The 24,842-nt window shown below is 37.4% G+C and overlaps 1 protein-coding gene across 5 annotated transcripts in view; it reads right to left on the bottom strand.

Annotated features, from left to right (window-relative positions):
- Nf1 (neurofibromin 1) overlaps positions 1-24,842 on the bottom strand; it is a 291,489-nt gene that overhangs the window by 81,865 nt on the left and 184,782 nt on the right. For all 5 annotated transcript variants that reach the window (XM_072300264.1, XM_072300271.1, XM_072300269.1 and 2 more), the window contains 3 exons: positions 21,425-21,560; positions 4,491-4,652; positions 15-412 (listed from right to left, as the gene is read on the bottom strand). In XM_072300264.1, the coding sequence (XP_072156365.1) occupies positions 15-412; positions 4,491-4,652; positions 21,425-21,560 (696 nt within the window). The remainder of the gene's footprint in view (positions 1-14; positions 413-4,490; positions 4,653-21,424; positions 21,561-24,842) is intronic.

Here is a 24,842-nt window from a genome sequence, read left to right as displayed (position 1 = left end):
AATAAAAGACTTACATGCGGTCATTAGTGTGCCTATAGCTGGAGCGGAATGCTGTGACCGCAGCTGATTTGACTTTGCTAATTCCAAAAAGCAAATAAAATTTCGGCAGAGAAAATTCCACTAAACTGAGTCGTAAGACGCTCTGTGCTTTTTCCGTGAAGAGAGGTTGTGTGCAGGTACAAAGAGAGTGAATAATGTTGATAACCAAACCATGAGTAGCAGCACGCATACTTAATGAGCCAGAGCATACAAGAAGAGTAACAGCGTGAAATAAGAATGGCAAATGCAGAGCAACATCTAATGAATTATTGAATGATAACATTAACAAATAACGATTCAGAATTGCAATATCGTCCCATAAATTATGTACTTCAAGGGTGGGTTGTGGGTTGGAGCAAGTTTTGTCAAGGACCTGAAACAAACAAATCAAAAAAGTAAGATTTATTAATACATTACCAAAAAATTTACTTTCTCTTTTTCGAAATATCATTAGAAACTAATTCATACTGCGAAATTTTGATTAGGTGGATACATACTCGGTTAGGTAACTGTGTGCAGTTTTCAAACTTTTCAGTGCAGCAAGCTCTGCAAAAACCATTGGCATTTCTTTACTAATGGACCTATTTTAAATTTTTAAAGTTAATAAAAAGGTACACTAAAAGGTACATTTAAAGAAGGGGATAAAAAGGACTTCTTGTTTCCATAGAGGTCATGTAAACTAGCATACTCCTCTCGTTGAGAGGTATGAATGTAACGTGAAGAAATCGGTGATCACTCGTAGTGTGCGCGACTAAAAGAGCGTTACCTATCAGTGAAGATTGCAACAACACAGTCCAACTCGGTGGAGGCATGGCCGTGCTCCGAAAATCCGTGCTCTGTAGTGTCTGCCACAGTCTTTGATAAGACCTATCAGACACCAGCTGAGCCTTGCGGGAATATAGAGGTTACACAATGCGTTAATAATACGAAGTTAAGGAGCACAGTCCAACTTCGGGGTGCACGACGGCAGTAACCAGTTGCCTTGGCCCCTTGTGGCTGTGTGTACTTACTTTTAAATGATTACTTTACTTATCTTAGTTACCACAGAAACTTCTTTACAGGAATACATCTATTCGTCTTCATTTCTGAGAAATTGATGCAAGTGCAAGTAAGATTAAATATGCTTGAATAAGGGTGAGTGTATGTATTAATTGAAATATTTTTTTATTTATTTATTTATCTATTTATTAATGATTTTGTGCATAACATCCAAGGTCATGGTGCAAATCATAAAGCTTATTATAAACATAGCTCACACGCTTGCAAAAGTATGGCGCACATTTTTAGCAAAAATTTGCACACATTGTTCACAACTTAGTATACAGGGGATTCCTCTATGTTGCAAACACAGCCATTTGCCATGAGTTTATGGATCACTTTAAAAAATACATTTTCAGTCTCAGACTGATTAATGTTGGCAGGTGACTTGTCTATCTACATAAAATTGCTGTGCTGGCTCACTATGCCCCCCCCCCTCCCCCTAGTAAAAAGTTGGCCGAAGCGATTTTCTTTAAACTTGGTACATGCTTCGGTATTGTCATGAGGAGTTATTCAAAATTCTTTTGATTTGAAAACGTTGCCCAGGACGCCCGCAAGAGCGAAAAGTTGATTCTTCCTATAGTAATGCATTGGGGATACAATGTTGTTGACACGCACCGCTCTGAACAGGATGAATCGTGTCGTCACAGCACCACCACTGTGTGCCTCTCTCGCGAAATTTTCCATCCCTTTCCTTTCACGTACATATTTCCTAACAACTGTCTCCCATTTTTAACCATTTGTTTATGTTCCATCTTATGGGTCATTCGCCTCATTGGTTGTATGTTTCTTTGACTTCCTCTCTTTTTCCTTTCTCCTTTGTTTTCGATCGATTATTGTGGAACGACATACTGGGAGGTATTTTTCGACAGGAAACTCGAATTTTTATTCAGATTTTCAAAATTCAAAAATCCAAGATGGCGGACGTGGTCGAAAATGCTATCTCGTTTCCTGTCCCATCAATTTTAGTGAAATTCGGAGCTGCTGGGTACATTTCGATGGGAGACTCGAATTTATGGTCCGATTTTCAAAATTCAAAAATGCAAGATGGCGACCATGGCTTAAATTTATTTCTTGGCTCTTGCATTTTCGATTTTTGTGCAATTTGCTGAAAAAGAAGATGAAGACGAAAATGTTGTCTTCTTATTAAAGTTAAAAGCTATGAGGGCCGACTCGCGGAACGAGTCGCAAGTTCATTGCGAAGCGAGGAACCAGGGTTCCAGGGGCACTCTGCGGCTAGGCGTGACAGCTCGCAAAGCAAGCTAATCACGGCTAGTTAGGTGTAAAGCTTGCCACCTTTTACACATGGGGCCCATTTTACATATCTTTCTTCGTCTTTTCCGGCTGTGCGTCATTGTAATTGTGCATACTTGAGAAACACGCAAAGTCATTTACATCTTCTTTTACATATTTAATGCCTTCCTTCAAGTACAACTTAGGTAAAGTTATCAGAACTCAAACCCTGAAATGTTCTCTGCAAGACTCTCAGTGATTCAAATCTATTGTGCATCGTACTATTTTTTTCTACCACCTGAATACATGAATACATAAAGCGCCCTTTTGGTATTGGAAAACATCACTGCTGAGAAATGGATAGACTGGTGCATAATATGCCATTTTGAGTAGTTCCAAACTACTACTTTTGCGATTCTGTCTTACATAATAACAGAAAACAGATAATTTACTTCAAATATAGGCTGTAAGATGGTAACATGACAATTCATCATATATTATTAAGCCTGACTGTTCAGCCGAGTTCACAGAGCCAAACCCTCTTTCTTCCGACATTTCTTTGCTAATATCCGTCTCTTTCTCCGTACGTATCAACAAAATCTCAGTCTTGTTGATGTTCAGACATATTTGATTAACATTGAAGTAGGCAAGGATTATGCGGTAGACCTTTCAGCATTTTATCAGTTGTGATGTAGCCTGTTACGATGAGAGTTGTGTCATCAACGTGTTGTGCTGAATCCACGCCTAATAAACCAGCTACCGGTAATATTTAGTCATTGACATACAACAAGAATGGCAAAGGTCTTAGCACACTACCCAGCAGAACTCAAATGGGCACTTCCTTCTTCTCCAACTTTATTGCGCATTCTGAACTATTTAGTTGCACGAACTGGCTTTGTCCAATCAGGTAGTTAGCTATCTATATATTTAATATCCTGAGGCTTTTTTTGTCCTCCTTCACTTTGGACAGTTTGTCCGAATTCGACCTCGGAAACTACTGGCCCGATTTTCCTCGGATTTGTTTGAAATGAAAGCTCTTAGGCTGCAGTTGTGCAGGCACCCCTTGGTTTTTCGATTTGCGCGACCGATGTTGCAAAATTTACCTCAATTTGATAACGACATGTTTGCCTTTTTGCCGCTGGACAGTTTGTCCTAATTCGATCTCGGAAACTACTGGCCCGATTTTCCTCGGATTTGTTTGAAATGAAAGCTCTTAGGCTGTAGTTGTGCAGGCACCCCTTGGTTTTTCGATTTGCACGACCGATGTTGCAAAATTTACCTCGATTTGATAACGAAATATTTGCATATTTGCCGCTGGACGAGTCATATGGTTGGGGGACCTCCCACCCTCTGATTTTCCGTTTCCCTCTCCACGTAAACCCATCCCTACCTGCTGTTAACACGTGTCACCCTTCTACTCTGGCATGGGTCCTGTGGCAGTATCCCTCCCTTCCTTATGCCGTCTGACTCGGAACACCAGCTACACATTTCCTCCGTCGCATTGCTCATGATCAGTTCTCGGTTTGTCCAAGTTTCTTATTAGTGCGTCTAGAGATTCGCTTTCTTGATTTTGTCTTTAGTTTTTTTTTACATGAAAATTACTTAATTTTGATGTGTATTTTTCAGAAGATGATTTTCCTTTTTACGGCAGCACAGGTTTTATTAATAATTAACTTTTTTACAGCAGCTCATGTGTTCTTCCAAGAGAATCGGTAATTAATGTTCACCCTTTCGCACCGTTAGATGTTCACAAAGTGTTTTGATTTTTTTTCTAGGAGTGTTTTTTATTTTTCAAGGATGTTTCTTTTTCTAGAAGTAGGTGGTCATCATTCTTAGTTTCTTATTCTTTGTTTTTGAATTTATCATTTTGCCTCCAGGAAGTCCACTAATTAATTGCAGCAGCAAAATTTGGCCTGCTCCGCGAGTGACTGTGGGTCCAGGGGGCTTGCCTCCGGCTAGCGGCGCAAGCGAGTGTAGCGAGCTGAAGCAGCTAGTCAGCTTTAAAACCATGTCACCTATTACAAATTAATTCAGCTAGTTCATAAAAATGTATCTTTCTTAAAACCCTCTACAGAACAGTTAAATATCTAATTCACACAAAAAACTGAGAGGCTTGAGTTGTGTCTCATAAGAAAAATAAACTCATCATCATTAAAGTAATTATTATAACAGTAACTCACTCGACAGAGGCGTCCGATTATTTTTTTTGCCACGAGCTGAACATTTGCCGAGGCCAAAGCAACTGCTGTATCTGCTAAAATTTCAACAACCGGAGAACCGACACCACTTTCACCACTTCTCTTGATAAAACTGTCAAGAACCATGTCGATCAATTCTGGGACCTAGAAATAAGAGTTGGAAACTGCTTTACTTGGTCAGCAGAATTGAAGTAAAATTTAGATAGCTGTTCTAAAAGAAGGAAGTAAATTAAAAAAAAAAAATAAGGACTTCTTCTATGAAATGGGGTAAACAGGCTTACGTTCATTTTAAGGAGAACATATTTTCTGGATCTTTATACCATTAGGTATCTAAAGGTACGTAGCTTTTACATTTCTGTGAATAGAAGTGATGGAGAGATCATTGAGTGAGGGAGGGATACCAATGAGGTGAGTGAAAAAACGGCCAAAACTGCCTCAACGCATTTTCGAATATTGAACGCTTGACGTGATGCAGTAGCTCCCGACAGGGGTGCAGAAAGTTCTTGGCCTTCCCCAATTTGTAATTTGCATTCCCTAAAATTTGCTGTTTTGCTAGAATTGCATAAAACAGCGTACATAAAATAGCGCCCTTAACAGCTTCCTTCCCCAAAAGCAACGTGCTTGAAAGTTTCCTTCCCCAAAAGCAGCATGCTGAAAAGGCATCTAACACAAATAACAATTAGTCCAGTCATTCTAGCCAAAAAAAGGGTCTAACCTCGGACAAATTAGCACAAACTTCTCTTGTGTTTTAAAGCACTCCAAAACATGTCTAGAGCCCCCCAAAAAAAGTTTACCATTAGCCCCCCTCGGGAACACAGTCAAAATTGCGTAAAACAAAATGGCGGCCGTCTGAAATTACGTATAAATTGATTCTTGACTTCGTCAGCGTTTTCCCGCTTTTGCATAATTCTAGTGCATCCAGTGAAAAAAATCATTCTTGTCGTTTTTTTAGAGGATAAAATTTTGCTTACAAATATATATTAGTTTTTTTAATTTCGACTTGTTGGTGCCGAGCTACGAAGTCCGACACCGAAAAAAAAGGCTAGAATACTCTTGAAAGAGCGACGCCAAGAATGGCACAATTTGGGCCAGAAGGGATTTTTCTGAAACCGGGCCCAAACGATACCTTATGATACCCTAAGACTCTGGTAAAAATTTTAGCTTGAGTATACGCACGGTTTTTGAGAAATGAGGGGGCAAAGTTGCCAAATCGCCATCATTCTGGACAACATTTCTACAGCAAAAAGACGGGAAAGATGGACGAAAAAGTTACACCTTTGATGAATTTCGGCTGTACATGTTCTCATTAGGTTCCCGAGCATTTAACTGTGTTCAGTTTCAAAAATTTTGGTCGCACAAAGGTCCAAAATGGGGAGAAATCGTCGACAAATCAGGATTCTTTGTCAAATTTTTAGAAATGGAAGTAAAATTGTCGGTTTACTGCAGTTTCCATGGCTAACAATGTTCTCATCGGTCATCAATGCATGAAATTGTGTTCAGCTTCACAAATTTACATCGCACAGTGGTCAAAAATGAGGGAATTAGTGGACAAATTAAGATCCTCTGTCAAACTTCTTAAAAATGAAGTGAAACTGTTGGTCCCCAGTAGACTTTAGATCCCGGAAAAATTCTTTAAATTCTTTTTTTGACTATTTAAATATTTTTTTAATTTTTTCTCTCCATTTTTACTTCTTTTTTTTAAATTTCTGAAAATTTGCATATTTTATTGAGATAATGCTACAAAGTCTATTCTATAACAACATTCTATAGACAATACGGTCTGACATGTAGTAATAATTAAAAAAATTAAAAACATGAATTTTTCCGGGATCTAAAGTCTACTGGGGACCAACAGTTTCACTTCATTTTTAAGAAGTTTGACAGAGGATCTTAATTTGTCCACTAATTCCCTCATTTTTGACCACTGTGCGATGTAAATTTGTGAAGCTGAACACAATTTCATGCATTGATGACCGATGAGAACATTGTTAGCCATGAAAACTGCAGTAGACCGACAATTTTACTTCCATTTCTAAAAATTTGACAAAGAATCCTGATTTGTCGACGATTTCTCCCCATTTTGGACCTTTGTGCGACCAAAATTTTTGAAACTGAACACAGTTAAATGCTCGGGAACCTAATGAGAACATGTACAGCCGAAATTCATCAAAGGTGTAACTTTTTCGTCCATCTTTCCCGTCTTTTTGCTGTAGAAATGTTGTCCAGAATGATGGCGATTTGGCAACTTTGCCCCCTCATTTCTCAAAAACCGTGCGTATACTCAAGCTAAAATTTTTACCAGAGTCTTAGGGTATCATAAGGTATCGTTTGGGCCCGGTTTCAGAAAAATCCCTTCTGGCCCAAATTGTGCCAAAAAACGGTCGTTTTTGGCGTCGTTCTTTCAAGTTTGGTTTCTAACTTTTAAAATACAGCTTCGGCATAATTTTTTCTTTCAAAACTGTTGGTACCAATAGAAAGAGCATGAAATTTTCTTTTCAAAACGCATATTACATCAAAATTTAACTGAAGGTATAAGACCTTTATAGGGCCTTTATGGAATGGTGTCAAATTTGACATTTTTTACTTTGTGTAAATCTTGGCTTGAATTTCGATTAATGTGACCCTTTTTCACGAATATTCGACTATTTTTGAAATAAATTTTGTTATTAATTTAGTCATGGTACATAGTAAGGGGAGAAGCACCTTAGAGGGATGGTCGACCGGGGGGGGGGGGGGGGGGGCATACCTGATCCGTTTACTGTTTGGCCTATCGCAGCTAAAGATTCTAAGAAAAAAACTGTAAAACACCTAGTTGTCGGCAGATTTTCATGAAATTTGGTGTACCCCGGTATATCGATCTAGGAAATTCGAATTTGACGTTACTTTCAGTCTGAATCAAAATTCAAGATGGCGGAAAAAAGATGGCGGCAATAATTTGTTAGATACCTGTTTATTGACTGATTTGCATGAAACTTGGTATAACCCTGTATTTAGCCCTAGAGAATTTGAATTTGATGTCGAATTTAACCGGAATTGAAATCAAAGGTGGTGGGAAGAAGGTGGTGGCCATAATTTTTTAAAATTAAAGATGGCAGGTACAATTTGAAAACTACCTATTTATCGGCAGATTTTCATGAAACTCGGTGTATCCTGGTATTTTGATCTGGTAAACTCGAATTTGACGTTACTTTCAGTCTGAATCAAAATTCAAGAAAGTGGAAAAAAGATGGCGGCCTTAATTTTTAAAATATCTGTTTATCGGCTGATTTTCATGACATTGAATATTACCTTGTATTTTGACCAAAGTTTGTCGGTTTTGGTTTGAAAACTTGTAATATAAGGTAATAAGACATAGGGTAAAAAAGTAATTGAGGGGCTCGGAGGACAAGGCACATAAGTGCAGATTTCGAAAAAAATGACACATTAGTGGTTCCAACTAATTCTAGGTTTAAAATAAAGTCTGTGAAAAATTCACCGGAAGCATCCAATGCTTAAGCATCAAAATGTGAGTTTGAACTCTCTTTCTGTCATAAGACTGTGTATAATAGTTAGCAACTTTAAACATGTTTTTCTCGAAATAGCTCGACGAGGTGCACCTCGTCCTCCAAGCTGTTTAATTGAGAGTATAAGTGTTAAAACGTAATTTTTTCAGTATCGTCGAATATTTAATTGACACAGATTAAGAAATACAAAGCCGAGTACCTAATGAAATAAAATATGTACTAATTTTTTACTCGGTCTATTGAAAGCTAAATAATATTAAATAATGTGCGAAATGATGTCGCATATTCGGCTGACAAGATGCCGAGGGCAGTAAAATGTTAATGTTTTTATTATTTTCCTTCTTATTTACTTAGATTTCACTATTTCACACGAGCCTGCGGTACGTCACGTAAAGCATAGGTGCATACCCCTCTCTCCTGTTGACAACCCCGCCCCCCGCTGACATCTGTACTTTCGTTATAATCCTTGTTCGCGCTTACGCTAGAGTTGGCCGCCCAAAAGTTCCAAACCTTCAACGGTGTGTTGAATTTATCATAATAATTATTAGTTTTACTATTGATTCCTCCGACGCGAAAAGACCCGCTCCCCGAGCTGCCGCCATTACACAGCCCAATCCCTCACATAAAGCGCTTCGCGGCGGCGGCTGTGCTCGCATTGTAACTTCCCTCATATGTGAGATGTCCCATTCCGCAATATTTTTAAAACTCCTTAAATGTACAGATTTCGCCAAGCTCTGTCCTATTCGTTTATTTTTACGTGATTGTATGCATAAATACGATGTTTGTCTTCACTTTGTATGCGTGAATCTGTTACTTCCGTACTGGCGGTCATAATATATCCATTTGCGCTCTTTGTAGAAAGCAGGGAGGAGGAGGTGGGTCAGTTTCCCCTCCTATTGTTTTTTTTTATATTACGTTAATTAATTTTTGCTCTCCAGAAATTATTTAAATAACTTCTCACGATTGATGGAATATTTGCTGTATTGATATGACCTTTTGAGGGATGGTGTTTTGCATAGAAACTCAACTTTCTGTAAATATTGCCGTTTTTTACAATTTTAAATGAAGCCGTGTCAAACCCAGAAATTATGGAAATTTTTGAAACAAGGTACCCTATCTTATTGTAAATTTTATGTACTTTCACGTGGTTATAGTGGTTTTTTGATCAAACACTTTTAAAATGCTTAAAAATTAGGAAAATGGAGCTAGAAACGGACTTTTTTCAGAAAAGTTTCATTTTTGATCCCAGAAGAAATTGTCCTACCGGCAAATATAATTACTTAAAAGAATGTTGAACATACTTTTCTAGACCAAAATTTAACGTACTTTTCAGTTACATCATTCACTTTAACTTTAAAGCTCATTTCAAAGCAATAAAATCGCAAAAATAACAAAAAAGTTAAATTTCATCATTTTTTTCTTAACTTTTTTTAAACCAAAATTCAGTGCTAAGACCCCTCAAAAAGGTTTTACGGCAAGTTTTAATAGCCCTAGATTATGGGAAATTTCATGAACTTTTCATTTCGCACCTTGTTTTTTTTCTTAAACGCCTTTTAACACGTAAAAAATAAGAAAAACCGCGGGAAAATTTTTTTCGGACAAATTGCAATTTTTTTCAACATTGCCTCCGCATTTTCACGAGAGACGCCAAAAATACAAATAAAGGTATATTTCTTACACAAAATTTTACTAGCTTTTCGATGATTACCATGGTTTGATTGAAAAAATTGTTTGCAGCCATGAAAAATCACAAAAACATGAGACAAAGCCTTGTTATTGAACAATTTGTACATTTTTAACGTCTCAAAAATTGGCTTCTAAGTACACTTAAATACCTTCAAAAATTTATTCATTAACATTTTTTTAACTTTTATGTGCTATTACATTGGTACTATAAAATTTACTTCAAACAAAAATGACTAAACTTGAAAATTTTGGATATTTGTTAAGTAAAAAGGTTCTAAACAGAGCAGCCGGGTTTTCCAATAGACAACTTTAACGCCTTATCTAACTCTCTTTAAAAAATTCGAAACAGTAATTTTAGGTATGCAATTTTTTGGAAATTTTATGCTCTAAACAATTATTACCATCGTTGAATCGTATCGTTAGTTTCCAGCTGTCAAAAAGTCGAAAATCGTTGAAATTCTGCAATTTCTAGAGAAATCATTTTTAGCGTAATTCCCTTAAATACGCTTTTCAGGTACATGTTGTAAAATTTAAAGGAAAACCAGTGTGTTATTTGTCTTGCAAATTTTATAATCTTTCAAAAAAGTGTATATAAGTTGTACTTTTGTTGAAAAATAATTGATCGAAAGCGCTGGAAACGGAAAAAAACAGCTGAATTTGTTGTTAAATATTGACTTCATGCTTTTGAATGATTCGTCTCACAATGAGGTCATAAAAGATGAAAAGGTAAAATGAATACGTATACTTATGTAAAATTTAGCGTACTTTTCAGTGGTGTCGTTGCTTTTAACCTTTAATTAATTATTTTGACTAAAAAATGGTCAAGAACGCGAAAAATCGTGAATTATCAGCAGATTTTGCCGGTTGTTGCTTTTAAATAGTAAAATTCGGAAAGAAAAAAAATAATAAAAGCCTAAGTTTTGTATATGATTCTTAATCAAAATTTTATGATCTTTAAATCTGATCTCTTGCAATTTTTTTGTTTAACGCATTATTTGTGAGTTATAAATGAAAATCCGTATGCACGTCCTTCTTTGAAAATCGCCGCAAGCCGCCATTTTGAAAAACTGCGATTTGACCACTTTCCCGGTGGAATTTTTTGGTAAACTTTTTTTTCTGTCTTATTGGGTACCTAGGGACCCTATATACCAAAGGAAAAGTTTGTGCTAATTTGTCCGAGGTAAAAAGCTAGAATGACTGGACTAAATGAACTTCCCTGGTTTTTCCCAAAAAACAGGGGGGGAAAAAAGTCTTCCCAAGCTTTCACAGCCTTCCCAATTCTCATGCAAGCGGCCACGCATTCATGATAGCGTGACCGAAAACATTCTGCATTTCTGGCTCCCTAGACGCCTTAAACCAGTCACTGTTTTTAATTCGAAACGCCGCGTTGCGACGTTGCCATTTTTTAAAGTAGAAACCTTTAAAATTTCATAACTTCTCTGCATCTCAATCGATTTCAATGAACGTTTTTAAAAATGTTCCCCTTAAATAGAGCTATCTAATGGTGTACAGTTATGGGTTTACTTGGCCTTGGGCGGCTGTTACGAGGTTTTAACAGTTATTGATGCACACAAAAGTTAGGTTTTAGTTAGAGAACCTATATAGCGAGAGTATGGATGGATCGCTTCATGGAGGGCTTAGGGCCCAAAAAAGCAGCCATTCTTCTGACCAACTTCCAACACACAAAATTTCACTGCCAGTTTGCAGAGTCTGCAGATCCCAATTCTGACCAAGATGGCCAAGAATGTACATAAATGAGCGATCTTCCCCAAAAATGAGTGAATTTATGCAAAAACCAAGTCAAATATGTGCTTTATAAACGATGGTTCCTAACAATTGTATTAGTAAATCGCTCTGGATAATTGAAATTCATAGGTTGGCTGCATTCCTGGACCCCAAGTTTATTCGCGGAGGCATCGGTGAAAGCCTGATGGATTTTCGAAGTTTCACATCTGTCTATACTCCTACTAAGTAGGTACTCTAGTTTTAGTTTACCACGATCGGGGAATCGACATATGTGTATGTATTAATCGTGTAGCAGCACTCTCATATGACCCATTTATCACAAAGAACGGTCAGACATCCGAATCAGACAGTTTTTCTAACTCAGTCTCTGGGTTGCGACGTTACCATTATTCAAAGTGAAAATCTTTAAAAATTCATAATTCTGCTGCATTTTACGCGGATTCGATTAACTTTTTATTTTTTTTTTTTAAATTATACTCTTCAACAGAGGTTTTTTAGTGGTGTGTACCCGAATGGGTCTACTAAGTTCTGGGTGGCACTTACGCGGTTTTAACGGTTCTTTGCAGGAATTTTCAAATGAAACGTCAAAATCGCGTAAACGCCGCGCAGTGCTGAGTCGACCCATTGACCCATGCACCAGGAATAGTCAAAGAATAGCCAGACACCTAAATTAGACAGATTTCTTAACTTAGGCTTCCGGAATGCGACGTTGCTATTATTTAAAGTGAAAATCTTTAAAAATTCATAACTCCGCTGCATTTTACCCGGCTTCGTTGAACTTTTTTTTAAAATTTCACTCTTCGTGCACGTTGCAACCCGTAAGACTGAGTTAGAAAAACTGTCTGTTTCGGATGTCTGACCGTTCTTTGTAATACGAGGTCTGTTAGATTAGAAACCGGATTTTGGTCATAACTAGCCCACAATGCGTCCGATTTAGGTTTTCTTGAGCTTTCCTGATAGCTGGAAATATACTTAAGAACGCTACGTTCACAGATTTTGTTTATTTTGATCAGTGTTTATTCTGTGTCATCTTGAATACGAGTAAGTCAGGTGCGTTTTGCGATTTTAGCATGCGATCACTGACAGAGCAAAGATTCAACACTAAATTTTGTTTTAAACTCGGTATACCTTGTACCGAAACTTTTGGTATATGCTAAGAAAAGTTTACCATGATCATTGTATGAGATGTTCCCACTGTTTTGAATGGGTTAAACGATTCAAAACTGGTCAGGAGTTCGTTAAAGATGAGGAGCGTGGGAATCGACCCTCAGCGGCGACTGACATTTGTCACGTGGAAGAAATGCGGGCAAAAGTGCTCGAAAATGGTCGTTTCGAGCTTGTTGAACAAAGTCATATTTCTGAAGGCTCTGTACATACAATTTTGATAGAATCTGTAGACACGCATCGAGTTTCAGGTACACTTGCCCCTTGATTGTTGTCCTTTGAACGAAAAACCAACCAAATGTCAAATTACCTTTAGCTGCTTGAACGTTCTAACAATGATCCTACATTTTTGGATAGGATAATTTTAGGTGACAATACTTTAGTGTACGGCTACGATATGGAGACGAAACTCCAATCGTCCTTGTGGGTTGAAAAATGTTGTGCAAGACCGAAAAAAGAGAGACAAGTTTGGTCAAACATAAAAATCGCAAAACACCCTTGAGGTTGCCTTACTTCAAGCCACATACCAACGAAGCTAATTAGGATTTTTCAAATTTGTGAACGTAGCGTTCTTAAATATATTTTCAGCTATCAGAAAAGCTCAAGAAAACGTAATTTGGACGCATTGTAGGCTAGTTATGACCAAAATCCGGTTTCTAATCTAACAGACCTCGTAAATGGATCATATGAGAGTGCTGCTACATGATTAATTAAACGCTGTGCAGCCCTGTCAGTGGTTTTCCATTGCGTAAAACCGACTATGACCAACTTTGAGCAGTCGAATCTAAAAAAAAGACATTTCCCCAGGATGATATTGTGCTCGTTAGAAAGGTGAAAGGCGGAACTTTCATTTAGACTGCTTTTGTGTAGATTTCGTTGTTTCCCTGATTGTGGTAAAGTAAAACCAAATTTTTATGTTTATCAATTACTGTTAAAACCTCGTAACGGCAGCCCAAGGCCAAGTAAACTCAAATAACTACACACCGTTAGAAAGCTCTGTGTAAGGAGAGCATTTTAAAAAAAGTTAATTGAGATCGATGAAGATGCAGAGAAGTTATGAATTCTTAAAGGTTTCCACTTTAAAAAATGGCAATGTCGCAACGGTTATAAGAATCCTTGTCCAATGTTTTTGTGTACGATTTCTTTTCGTCCAGTTTAAATTTTTTTCCAGTAGTTAGTTTGGTCCAGAAGAAAATGTGTTCAAACTTTTTAAGTGCTCTTTATTATACTTTGACCCATACTTATGTGTCCAATGATCAGATTTCAGTTTTCTCCAATTAATAACGTAGGTAAATGTTAGAAAAGGGGAAAATACTTCGTTTCTCAAGAGTCATCATCTTCAGGATGTTGGGGGTTGGAATGCAATTTTAGATAATACGCAAGAACCCCAAGATACGTTATGATGTCACCCTCTGCTTTATGTTGCGCATACCTTTGAACTACAGCCTTGACTCTATCCTGATTCGTAACATAGGTCTTGTTGACAGGAGCCGAAATATTGTGTCCTCCTCTTTTCTGGACTTTATTTTGTTCACTTTCCTCTTGGGCGTCTCTGAGTTTTTCTGTAAATTTCCAAACATTGGCGAGATGTGTGCCCACGAGGCGATTAAACTTTGAATGGAAGCCTTCGACAACTTTAAAATCATACGTTGATATTTGTCTCACATGTCACTAATACCTCATGTACCTCATTCCTGTTGTGCAATGTTCTTGGTCGAAAAGAAAAACTTTATATTAAGGACAAAAAAAAACAAAAAACGATTGGACCTAAAACGAAGGGCCATTTTACCGATTGGACCAAAAAATATCGGACCAAACTTACTGGACTAAGTGGAGCTGGGCAAAATTTATTGGAATAAAATTCTCTAGGACGAAAACAATTGGACGAAAATTCCTGAAACCTAGAGTTAGGTTTCGGTAGGTTCGGTTCGGTAGTTAGTTAGGTTTAGGTAGGCAACAAAACTGCAACCGGTTTTAGGCGTCTCAGGGGGTACTTTGTCACATCAAGCGTTCAAAATTCGAAAATGCGTTGAGGCATTTTTGGGGCGTTATTTTACACACCTCTTTTGCAGTGTTTCTGTGCATAAAAGACAGCATATCACCGCACTGCTTCGCATATTGGGCATTTTTGCACTTGTCTTATTTACACATCCATGGTTTATGAACTGTGGCTTAAGTTTCTCTTATTTTCGGGTTAAAATGAAAAATGAGACATTTTTCCTACATTCCACCCCTTTTACTCACTATTAACATTGAAATACAACAACATAAATGATAAAGAAACAAATCATCTTAGCAAAAGGAAGTCGTTCAATAGTTAAAGGGCGTACAAAATGTTTTTGTCGAAGTTTTACTGTAGAACAACCGTTTGTACCAGACAACTGTAATTATGCACACTTATTTTCAAAAATTCTGAACACAAAAGTAACGTTAAGGGCACGGTTCAGTCCAACTATTTCAGAGAATATATGCTTTTTAATGTGTGGACTTCATTTTGCAATGGGTTTGTTGCAAACTTTTTCTAGAGTAAAAATAAAAGTTGTTTCCTATAGATAATGCCTCAAAAATCAGGATGAGCGCATCGGCAAAGTCTGAAATGTACTCATAACTTCACAATCTGCGTAAGAAATTTGCGTTTTTTTAAGCCTCCCCACTGTGGGCCAGAGGTGCCGGTTGCGGGAGAATAATTGATATCTCGGCTAAATCCGAACGAAAATCACTAAGTTTTGGTTTACGGGGGTTTTTTGGGTCACTGAACTCGAATTTGATATCAGTTTTGTTCAAAAATCACAAGAAACGTATGTCGTGAGGATTTAAGCTAGTCCAGTGATGATTCCTTTTTTCGAGCAATTGCACTGGGATTAGAAACCATTTTAACGCTTGAGAAACTTTCAAAAACAAAATTGAGAACTTGAAAGTGACCAAGAGGAGTCTGGAAAATGATCTAATATTGTTAAAACTAGAAGAATAAAAGACGAGAATGTTCACAGAGGAACGCTTTATATGTTCATTATTTTTTATTTACTATTATTATTTTTTTTGTCACTGCCTCCACGTATTATTGGTTCTTGTGGGTCACCTTAATGGAAAGAATAATTTTGTAAAGTAATGCTCTGCATGGTTTAACGGTTCTATATATGTTTTGCTGTTGTAAGCTATCAAGTATCATGTCAGAGGATCAAAGAAGCATATTATGAATTTTCTTTAGAGGCGCTAGCCATGAGAATGGACAAAATTTACTTACAGCGTTTATTGGAAATGACGGTCAGCTGAACAGTAAATTTTTACCACTCTTGCATTCGGTGCAACATTCTTGCACATTAATGAAAACCACCCAGATGTTTACCAATTATCGGCTAAGCTCAAAATCCAGAAATTTAAATAATAATAATAATAATAATAAAAAAAGAAGAAAAAGTTTCATATCAAATCAGATTTGAATTCAAATATCCACGGACTTGCCGTCGATTGAGCTAGTCAACAATAGCAGCTTCTAGTGCGATTGAAATCGTCAATACATTTGAGAAGCACGAAAACCGCAAGCGAGTTGCTGTGATCGTCTAGTATGTGAAAGGACACAATTACATTCAGGAATCCCAACGTCATAAGTGAAGCAGCAGGACAAAATTTGCCTTAAGGTGAATTGTACCATGGGTTAGAAGGGTTAGTTCTGCATTAGTTGGCACAAAGATATCACTGAAAAATTCCTTAATTTGGCCACTTTGCAGCATTTAAAAGTCCGAGGGAGAAAAACAAGTTTTCCAAGAAAATAGCAGTTAAAGTTTGTCTGCACTGTTGCGTATCTTGAAGAACGATCCACCTTAAACCCTTACATTATTAATAACGCAAATCATGGCTTGAAAAATTGACCCAATGTCCTTCAGAATATTACATGAGGAATTATCATTACTGAAAACTAAAGCAATGTGGGTTTTTTTTTACCCTCAAACTGTTTTCTGATGTACTAAACAATTTCAGTTTTCATTTAAAGGCGCATTTTGTCCTGCTGCGTCACATATAATACCTGTATGGTAGTATTAATAATTTCACTTACGGAAAAGAAGAAAAATATGAAAGACAGAATGACGGACAGATTTATAATGTCGTCTCATTGAGAACCTTTTTTGCACTTATTAAGTACAAAAAAATGTGGCAACCATGGAAAAAATGCGCACCCTCAGAAGCGTAGCAACTCATTTTAATGATATTATCACTGTTTACTCGGAAGAATTTATTTACTGTACGATATCTAAGGTCATATATGTGAAACATGAACTTAATCCTATTTTTGATGAGTCGACTTTTTTTTTAAAAAAATGAAAAAAATGGGTTTCCCGCAGTTTCCCGCAGCAAAGCTGTGGTGCAAATGAATGTTGAGGATTTAAAGAAAAAGTATCTGGCCTTAAAACTCTAAGGAAACTTAAGGAAAAAACTGCAGAAAGCTTTTTCGATGGAATTTTTAAGATTTATTAGGCACTTTTTCTAACAAGCTTTTTGGACAGTGAAAAGTTCGCAATGGAAAAAGTGTATACATCAAATGGAAGCTCTTTCTTAGGAGAAGAAATCCTAGTAAACAAATTTTCATCCTGCGCAACCGCTGAGCCGTGATAAGGCCTTACACGGTTGCAGTCCAGGGCGCGCTTCTACATATTATCCGTGCAGTGTCAGAGGTACCCAAGTTCCCCCCCTCCAATACATCGCTGCTGGGCGATTATTCCATGAAATTTTGATGAATCCTCATCCCTTAGAGAGGCTTTTTAACGAATTCCTCATCATCAATACAGTACTGGACACTCGTAAAAACGGTATTTTTCGCGTAAAACGGGCCCCCCTGGCCCACTGTGCTCCCGCTTCAAAAACGATACTACTAGTCCAGGCAATTGGGCATCAAATAGGGGCTCTTGGGGAAAATTTCCCGGAAAACTTTTTGATGAGTGATTCCTATGTATTTTTGGACGCTGAATCCAAATTTCGCATTTGTGTAAAGATCTTTTCGCCGCTAAAGCCGCCATTTTGAAAAAATGGCCTAAAATCTCAGTTTTTGAAAATATCTCGCTTAATTTTGATTTTTTGACCAAAGTAGTTATTTTCAAAAATAAACTACATTCAATTCTAAAGAAAAGATGCCCTTATCAATTTTTTGATATGACTGAAATTTAAGCCGCCAGAGCGCGCTGAAAAAACCGCCAAAATTCGAATTTCGCGAAACTTGCGCTTTTCTCGTGAATAACTTTTCTCGGGGCGACTCTACGTGAAAAATCTTAACTATCAAACTTATAGAGCAACAAATGTGATACTAGGAGTTGCTTTTTTTAATTTTTCTTAATCCTGGACGGCACAGACAAGCTTTTGAAGTTGCACTGAAAACCGAGCATGGACAGGGTTCGCCAGTATCTGCGAAATTACTCTTCTGTGGACTTTTCTAGGGGGCTTATTTACGAGTCAGATTGTAAAATTTCATTGGAAGGTGACCCCTCCCCCCCCCCGAAGACCCCCCAATATTAAATGTCTCAAATTACCCCCCCCCCCCTCCCCACTCTGGCAATTACCGCTATTGGCGAAATTCATTTTAGTGTATAAAACGTGAATGCAATGATTTCATCGGTGATATTTCGAGGAACAATAATTCATCCGGTAATTTCTATAAGTTCTCATGAATAATTGCCTCTTATTGTACGGGAATAGGGGAAATGGACGGAAAAAAGCCTACTTTGAAGTAGACGGACTGTATTATTACATTTGCATAGCTTTTTAAAGTTTCAAATAAAAACATTTCAGAGTTTTCTTAATTTTCACAAATTAAGCATTTTTTGAAGAAATTGTATTGTGCATACAAAGTTATAAAATGCAAATCATTCATCTACGTAATTATTTTCTACAGCGTATTGTAGATAGTCCTGAATTTTTCGTGAGATCAGATTGTGGCACACCTGAATTCTTGCTTTTTTGATCGGATGGTTCCGGATCAACATGTTGCACTGCTTTGCTTGAGCGCAGTACCCTTGTTGCTGGTTCCTCAATTTCAAGGTCACTTTCGTCATATTCACTTTCTGTTTCATATTTTTGATCAGGCACTGGCGTCGATGGCGTAGATGAGCCAGGTTCACAATCCTAATTGAATTGGGACGTGCGAAAACCGCTAATGTCCATTTTTCCAAGCTTAAGTTTTTTTGAGTTCATATTACTTTTCGGAGTTGGTTGTAACCACAAAAATGGCGTTAAAACTCATCCTGGATTTCCTAGATTTCCTTGATCTCAAAATGAGTCCTTTCATCACTTTTATGGTTGTATCGACTCTTTAAAAATATTATGAACTCCAAAATACTTAAGACTGGAAAAATGGACATTAGCGGTTTTCGCACGTCCCGATTCAATTATCATCTAAGAATGTCATAATTTTCGGTTCATCGATGTCTCCTTCCTCTTCCTCTCCGTGTAGGGTATCTTCCATTTGAGAATTATCGCAGGATTGATTGCACATCTGACAGAGAATGGTGCATCGTAAGCCATTTTTACGGCACCCACAAGTCTTGCTGCAACCTTTCTTGCACTTGCAGGCAATTAGCTTTAAAATATTTTCGGGAGCTGATGAATCCAAAGTTGTTAAAGGCGTTAGCCCATTTTTGGTGGCTTTCCAGCCCCAATTGCAAGGATCCTTCTTGCCGTGCCACTCCTGGACCTGCAAATAAGTTCGGAATGCATGCTCTGCTGCAGCGTCCTCAGTTGGTGGCAAAGACCCAAGGTTCTGTTTATTTTGAAATGAAGATTTTATAAAGCAGTCGTATCTGTACATATTAAGAGAAACTTCCTCAATGTCTTTCTGGCCATAAAGTGCAAGAAACAGCTTCTAGCCTGCAGCAGAAATGATTTCATGTGTTGATTTCGAGTCTTTAAATTCCTCTGCATATTTGATTAATTAGTAATTTTTTTTAAAAAAATATTCAATAATTTGAATTTTCCTTGATTGATAATTCCCGAGGTAGTATCACACCCAGTAAAAGCGTGAATTAAAAGAATAATATCCGCGATTATTTCATCGCCAACACTTTCTCGGTTGTACAAGACTTGGGGCTTATAGCTTATAGTCATAGCTTGTAAGCTTAAGTTGCAACTTGTCGATGGACATTCATTCGTCTCCGACAGAGGTTGCTATGATGTATTGATGTATAAGAAAGGTCATGCAAATCAGTGTTTCCATTTTTTTTCCATGTGTTGTAAATTAACTTAACATAAACTTTTGCTCGAAATATCACCGATGAAATCATTGTATTCACGTTTTATACACTAAAATGAATTTCGCCAATAGCGGTAATTGCCAGAGTGGGGAGGGGGGGGGGGGTAATTTGAGACATTTAATATTGGGGGGTCTTCGGGGGGGGGAGGGGTCACCTTCCAATGAAATTTTACAATCTGACTCGTAAATAAGCCCCCTAGAAAAGTCCACAGAAGAGTAATTTCGCAGATACTGGCGAACCCTGTCCATGCTCGGTTTTCAGTGCAACTTCAAAAGCTTGTCTGTGCCGTCCAGGATTAAGAAAAATTAAAAAAAGCAACTCCTAGTATCACATTTGTTGCTCTATAAGTTTGATAGTTAAGATTTTTCACGTAGAGTCGCCCCGAGAAAAGTTATTCACGAGAAAAGCGCAAGTTTCGCGAAATTCGAATTTTGGCGGTTTTTTCAGCGCGCTCTGGCGGCTTAAATTTCAGTCATATCAAAAAATTGATAAGGGCATCTTTTCTTTAGAATTGAATGTAGTTTATTTTTGAAAATAACTACTTTGGTCAAAAAATCAAAATTAAGCGAGATATTTTCAAAAACTGAGATTTTAGGCCATTTTTTCAAAATGGCGGCTTTAGCGGCGAAAAGATCTTTACACAAATGCGAAATTCGGATTCAGCGTCCAAAAATACACAGGAATCACTCATCAAAAAGTTTTCCGGGAAATTTTCCCCAAGAACTTCCCTATTGCCTGGACTATACGGCACAGGTGAACATTTTGTTAGAGGAGTCGCTCTATGGTCGGCGATATTCATCATGGCCGACGCTTGCGCCCAGTTCCGCGCGTAATTCGAGGAGAGTTCAAGGTCAATCAATTCGGGCGTGGAAAATATGAACGCTAACACGCCGATTGTTATCTGGTCTAATCCAGTTCAGGTGTTATCTCGTCCCATCACACGTGTTTTGGCGGATTAGCGTCGGCCATGATGAGTATTGCCGACGATGGAACGACTCCTCTTACAAAATGTTCACCTGTGCCGTAGTATCGTTTTTGAAGCGGGAAGCTCAAAGAACCGCAAATTTTTTACGAAGACTGTACAGTTATGAGTGCATTTCAGACTTTGCCGATGCGCTCATCGTGATTTTTGAGGCAATATCTATAAGAAACAACTCTTAGTTTTGCTCTAGCAAAAATTTGCAACAGGCCCATTAGGAACTACATTTTCTGGCTCATCGGTGGGAACACTTATGTACATAAGTAAACTAATGATACAAACCATGTTTCTAAACTAAGCTAAAAATTTCAGTTTCTAAGTACGGAATGAACTCCATTTAGAATGTGTTTTTCTCAAAACTACAATTTTTGGTTCACCCCTTCTACCAAAGAAGTCCTCAAATTAGAAGTGAAAAAAGTAAGATACCTCTGCATGATGTTTAGATGTGATCATCATCCAACTAGGTTATGTCTCCACTTCAGTTTCCAGAAATGAAAAACGAAAAAAGGAAAAAAATGCAACCACATAGTAATAGCTCCTCTTGAGAGAAATTGTATTCTTTTATGAGGGATGAAAAATAAAGATAAGACTACTGCACTTTACCTGCCCAATTGATCCCCAAATTTTGGCCTGAATTGATGGATACATTTCTTTTTCTTGAACAGTAAGGAGAATTAATTTTTCTAGAATTTGAAGAACTTTTTGCTGCCTCTTTCCTTCATCGGTTGGCTTGCAAAATCTAGAAGAAAAGATAATTATTAAGAACTAAAAGAAAAGGGCATAAAAGCTTGCTGATTTCTAGAGAGGAAAAATAGATTAGTCAAAATTGGACGAACCAAATATATAAAAATATAACTTTTTTGAAAAACAAAACTGGAAAATTCATGTCCCTGATTCATGCGTCAAAAATCCAAAGACAAGATGAAATTGATGAAAAGGGAGTTTAAATAAAATCTTTTATAAAAAAAAGAAAAATTGATTATTTTCTTGGTCTGAAAGAATAATCCTGCACGATTAGTTAGTCTGAGGAAATTTCAATGAGATCTCTTCGCCCACGCAGGTTTCCTTCAGGATCTCGTAGTGGGTTGTCTCCTGCACTGTTTCAGCTAAAAATGAAATTATTCTATAGGGCTCTTCGAAATCAAAATCGATTTTTGTATTTTCGGCCCTGTATTGGCTCAAAAACTTTTGACTGTCTTGATTCGATGGAAAAAACTAAAATGCCGAAAAGCAAGGAACACTTCAAACCTGAAACACTTGAAGTGTCTGATGCCATTCAAAAATCCCAAAATAGTATGAAAAATTTTTATGATCAATTGCCAAAGTCAAAATCAGAATTAGCGGCTGATGGATCTGTATTAGTTTTAAACAATAATAAACGAACCACTGTTCAAATTGTTAAAAAGCTTGAATATCTTCCTAGATCTTATATAGTTTATACTGCATTAGGACAAACATTAAAAAGAAATTCCTCATTTCTAAGGAAGTTGATGAGCTGTATTACTTGTGCGATAAGTTTGCTGACAGGGTAGAGCCATTGGTTATTATTGAAGAAAAGATTGAGCAAATAAATTCTGCTGTGAGCTTGGAAACCGATTCTAGTCAAGAAAAGGATGACGGTGCGTCCAATATAGGTTCGGTGTCTCATGCAGATCATGTGGAAAATGTAAGTACTCCAAATAGCTATAATAGATCACCCAACTCACTGGAACCTAATGAAACCCTGGTACAAGTAGATGAAACAAACCAGCGCGCAAGTGCTAAAAAGTCTGAGGAAATTGAATCTCCAGCTCAATTTTCCAGTCTCAATGATTACAATGATAGGGTCAGTGATATCACAGTACTGTCTACCAGTGACAGTGACTTTCTTGGGTTTAACACAGATTCTAATGAGATGCCCCGAAGTATAAACCAAAAAGAAGGCCAAAAACCTAATGTAATTAATCAAGTACCAAATCTTAGAAATGTAGGAAGAGGAGTTAAAATGAATTTAAAGATGATTTTATGTACGGAAAAGTGAAATAAATTTGGCCTGGCCTGAAGTGATTCTTTTTTTTTTTAAGCTGATCAGTCAGTTGAAATGGGCTGTGATACAACCACTAATCAACAGATTTTAAATATTTTAGGACTGTTAGTATAATATATTGATCTGTATGGCTAACAAATGCTGTAAGTGTCAAAGGCGACTAATACCAGATTAATATTTTTACAATAGCGACCAACATCAGTAAATTATTTGTATTTGAGCAACTAATGCCAGATTATTATTTGATACAATGGCGACTAACATTGGTAAATTATTTGGAGAAAGGCGACTAACGCTGGAGTATTATTTTTGCAACGGCGGCTGACGTCAAAAGATTTTTTTTTTTTTTATAAGCCGAGTAATGCCAAATAATCATTGCCACAAGCGCAATTAACGCCACATGATTGTGTGTAAAGCAATTAACGCCAGTTTACAATTTTGAACAGGGCGAGTAACGCCAAATCAATATTTTTAACTAGGCCAGTAACGCCATATAAATGTTGTGAAGCAATTAACGCCAATTTATTATTTTTAACAGGGCAAGTAACGCCAATTTTTTTTTTCAGAGCGGAACGTTGTGTGGTTGGCAGCCCTTGTCACCTGTAATGGCGGCAGCCACCTCCCTCTCTGATTGGCTGTCAGCGCAGCTGACCATTATCTGTGTGGGCCTGGGCCACACTGCACGGTGGATCGAGTCAATGGTATAGGTCGGTCATGGGCGATTCGGGCAAATCGCATTTTTGAAAGGGCAAAAGTGTTCCTCAAGAGTTATATTTAAAGGATCTGACATTGATTTGGAACAAAACATGTTCATTTTTATAACAGAAGGCATCAAAAAGGGGCTTTGCATAACTTTTAATTTTAGCGACAAATCGTCTGAGACTTTCTACTCCATTTAACTTGCTTACGTTTAAATTAATGCTAACTTCATTGATTGATTCTTATTCTTCAGAGTCTGGAGAACACATTGCATTAGTAATTTTTTGTATTTGGCCCATTTTTTCGTTGATTATGTTTGCGCTAATGTGCTCATATCAAAAAGCAAGAAAAAAAAAGTTTAGGTGAACTTTTAACTACCCATCTGCCATCATCCCCCAGAAAACTTTGTTTAAGCATTTTCGTAGGAGTCCTGAGAATAACATTTTGCAATATTTGGGTGCCACTTTGCGCCACTTTGGCCGTAAAGTGGCGTGAAGTCACTTTTTCTGTTTCCTTCTGAGATTGTGCGCAAGCTTTATCTCGAAAATCAAGCGACCGGTGAGCTCCCGTAACTGCTAAATGACCCAGGTAAGTATGATTCCTGTTCATTGGAAACTGAAAAATAATTTTTACCATCAAAACGAGCATTTGGCCCGTTTTACATATTTTCATTATTTCCTCAACTACTTATCTATAGAAGGACCAAAAAAAATAAATGGGGCAAATTTTCACTCGAGAATCCTTCTATATTCCTTAGAAAGCTTTTTTGGGACGTATCCGCAGATGGCTTGAGAACATTTTTAGCAGCAAACCCCCCCCCCCTTCCACTTGCCTTGCCCCTGACTATGATGCCATTTTATCTGTTTCCCTCCGCGATCGCGAGCAATATCATGCAAATCGGGCGAGCAGTTACCGGTGAACTCGGATAACTGATGCTTCTCTCAAATGAGTACATACTTTTCAGTTTTTCACCTACTTTGATGTAAACAATGTGCAATCAGTGCAAAACTAATTACACTGCAAGTACGCTGTAAGGTTACAAGACCAGGAAATTTTTGGAATTTTGCAGTTTTTTGCATTGTTCATTTTTTAAGTTTGATGCGGTTTGGGAGCGGAAGAAGAGGATGAGAGTGATGGAGAAACCGAATCTGAAGAAGATGATGACTGACATGTTACATGTTTTTTTTTAGCTGCCGAATGTTCTTTCTACTCTAAATCTCTGCTCCTTCCTCTAAATGGAAACATGTATTTAAATTAAAAGTGATCTTGAATATTTGCAAAGAATTCATAAATGGT

This window comes from Bemisia tabaci, chromosome 1 (assembly GCF_918797505.1).
Source record: "Bemisia tabaci chromosome 1, PGI_BMITA_v3".
Lineage (NCBI taxonomy): Eukaryota > Metazoa > Arthropoda > Insecta > Hemiptera > Aleyrodidae > Bemisia > Bemisia tabaci.
This window is presented reverse-complemented; position numbering and strand designations above follow the sequence as displayed.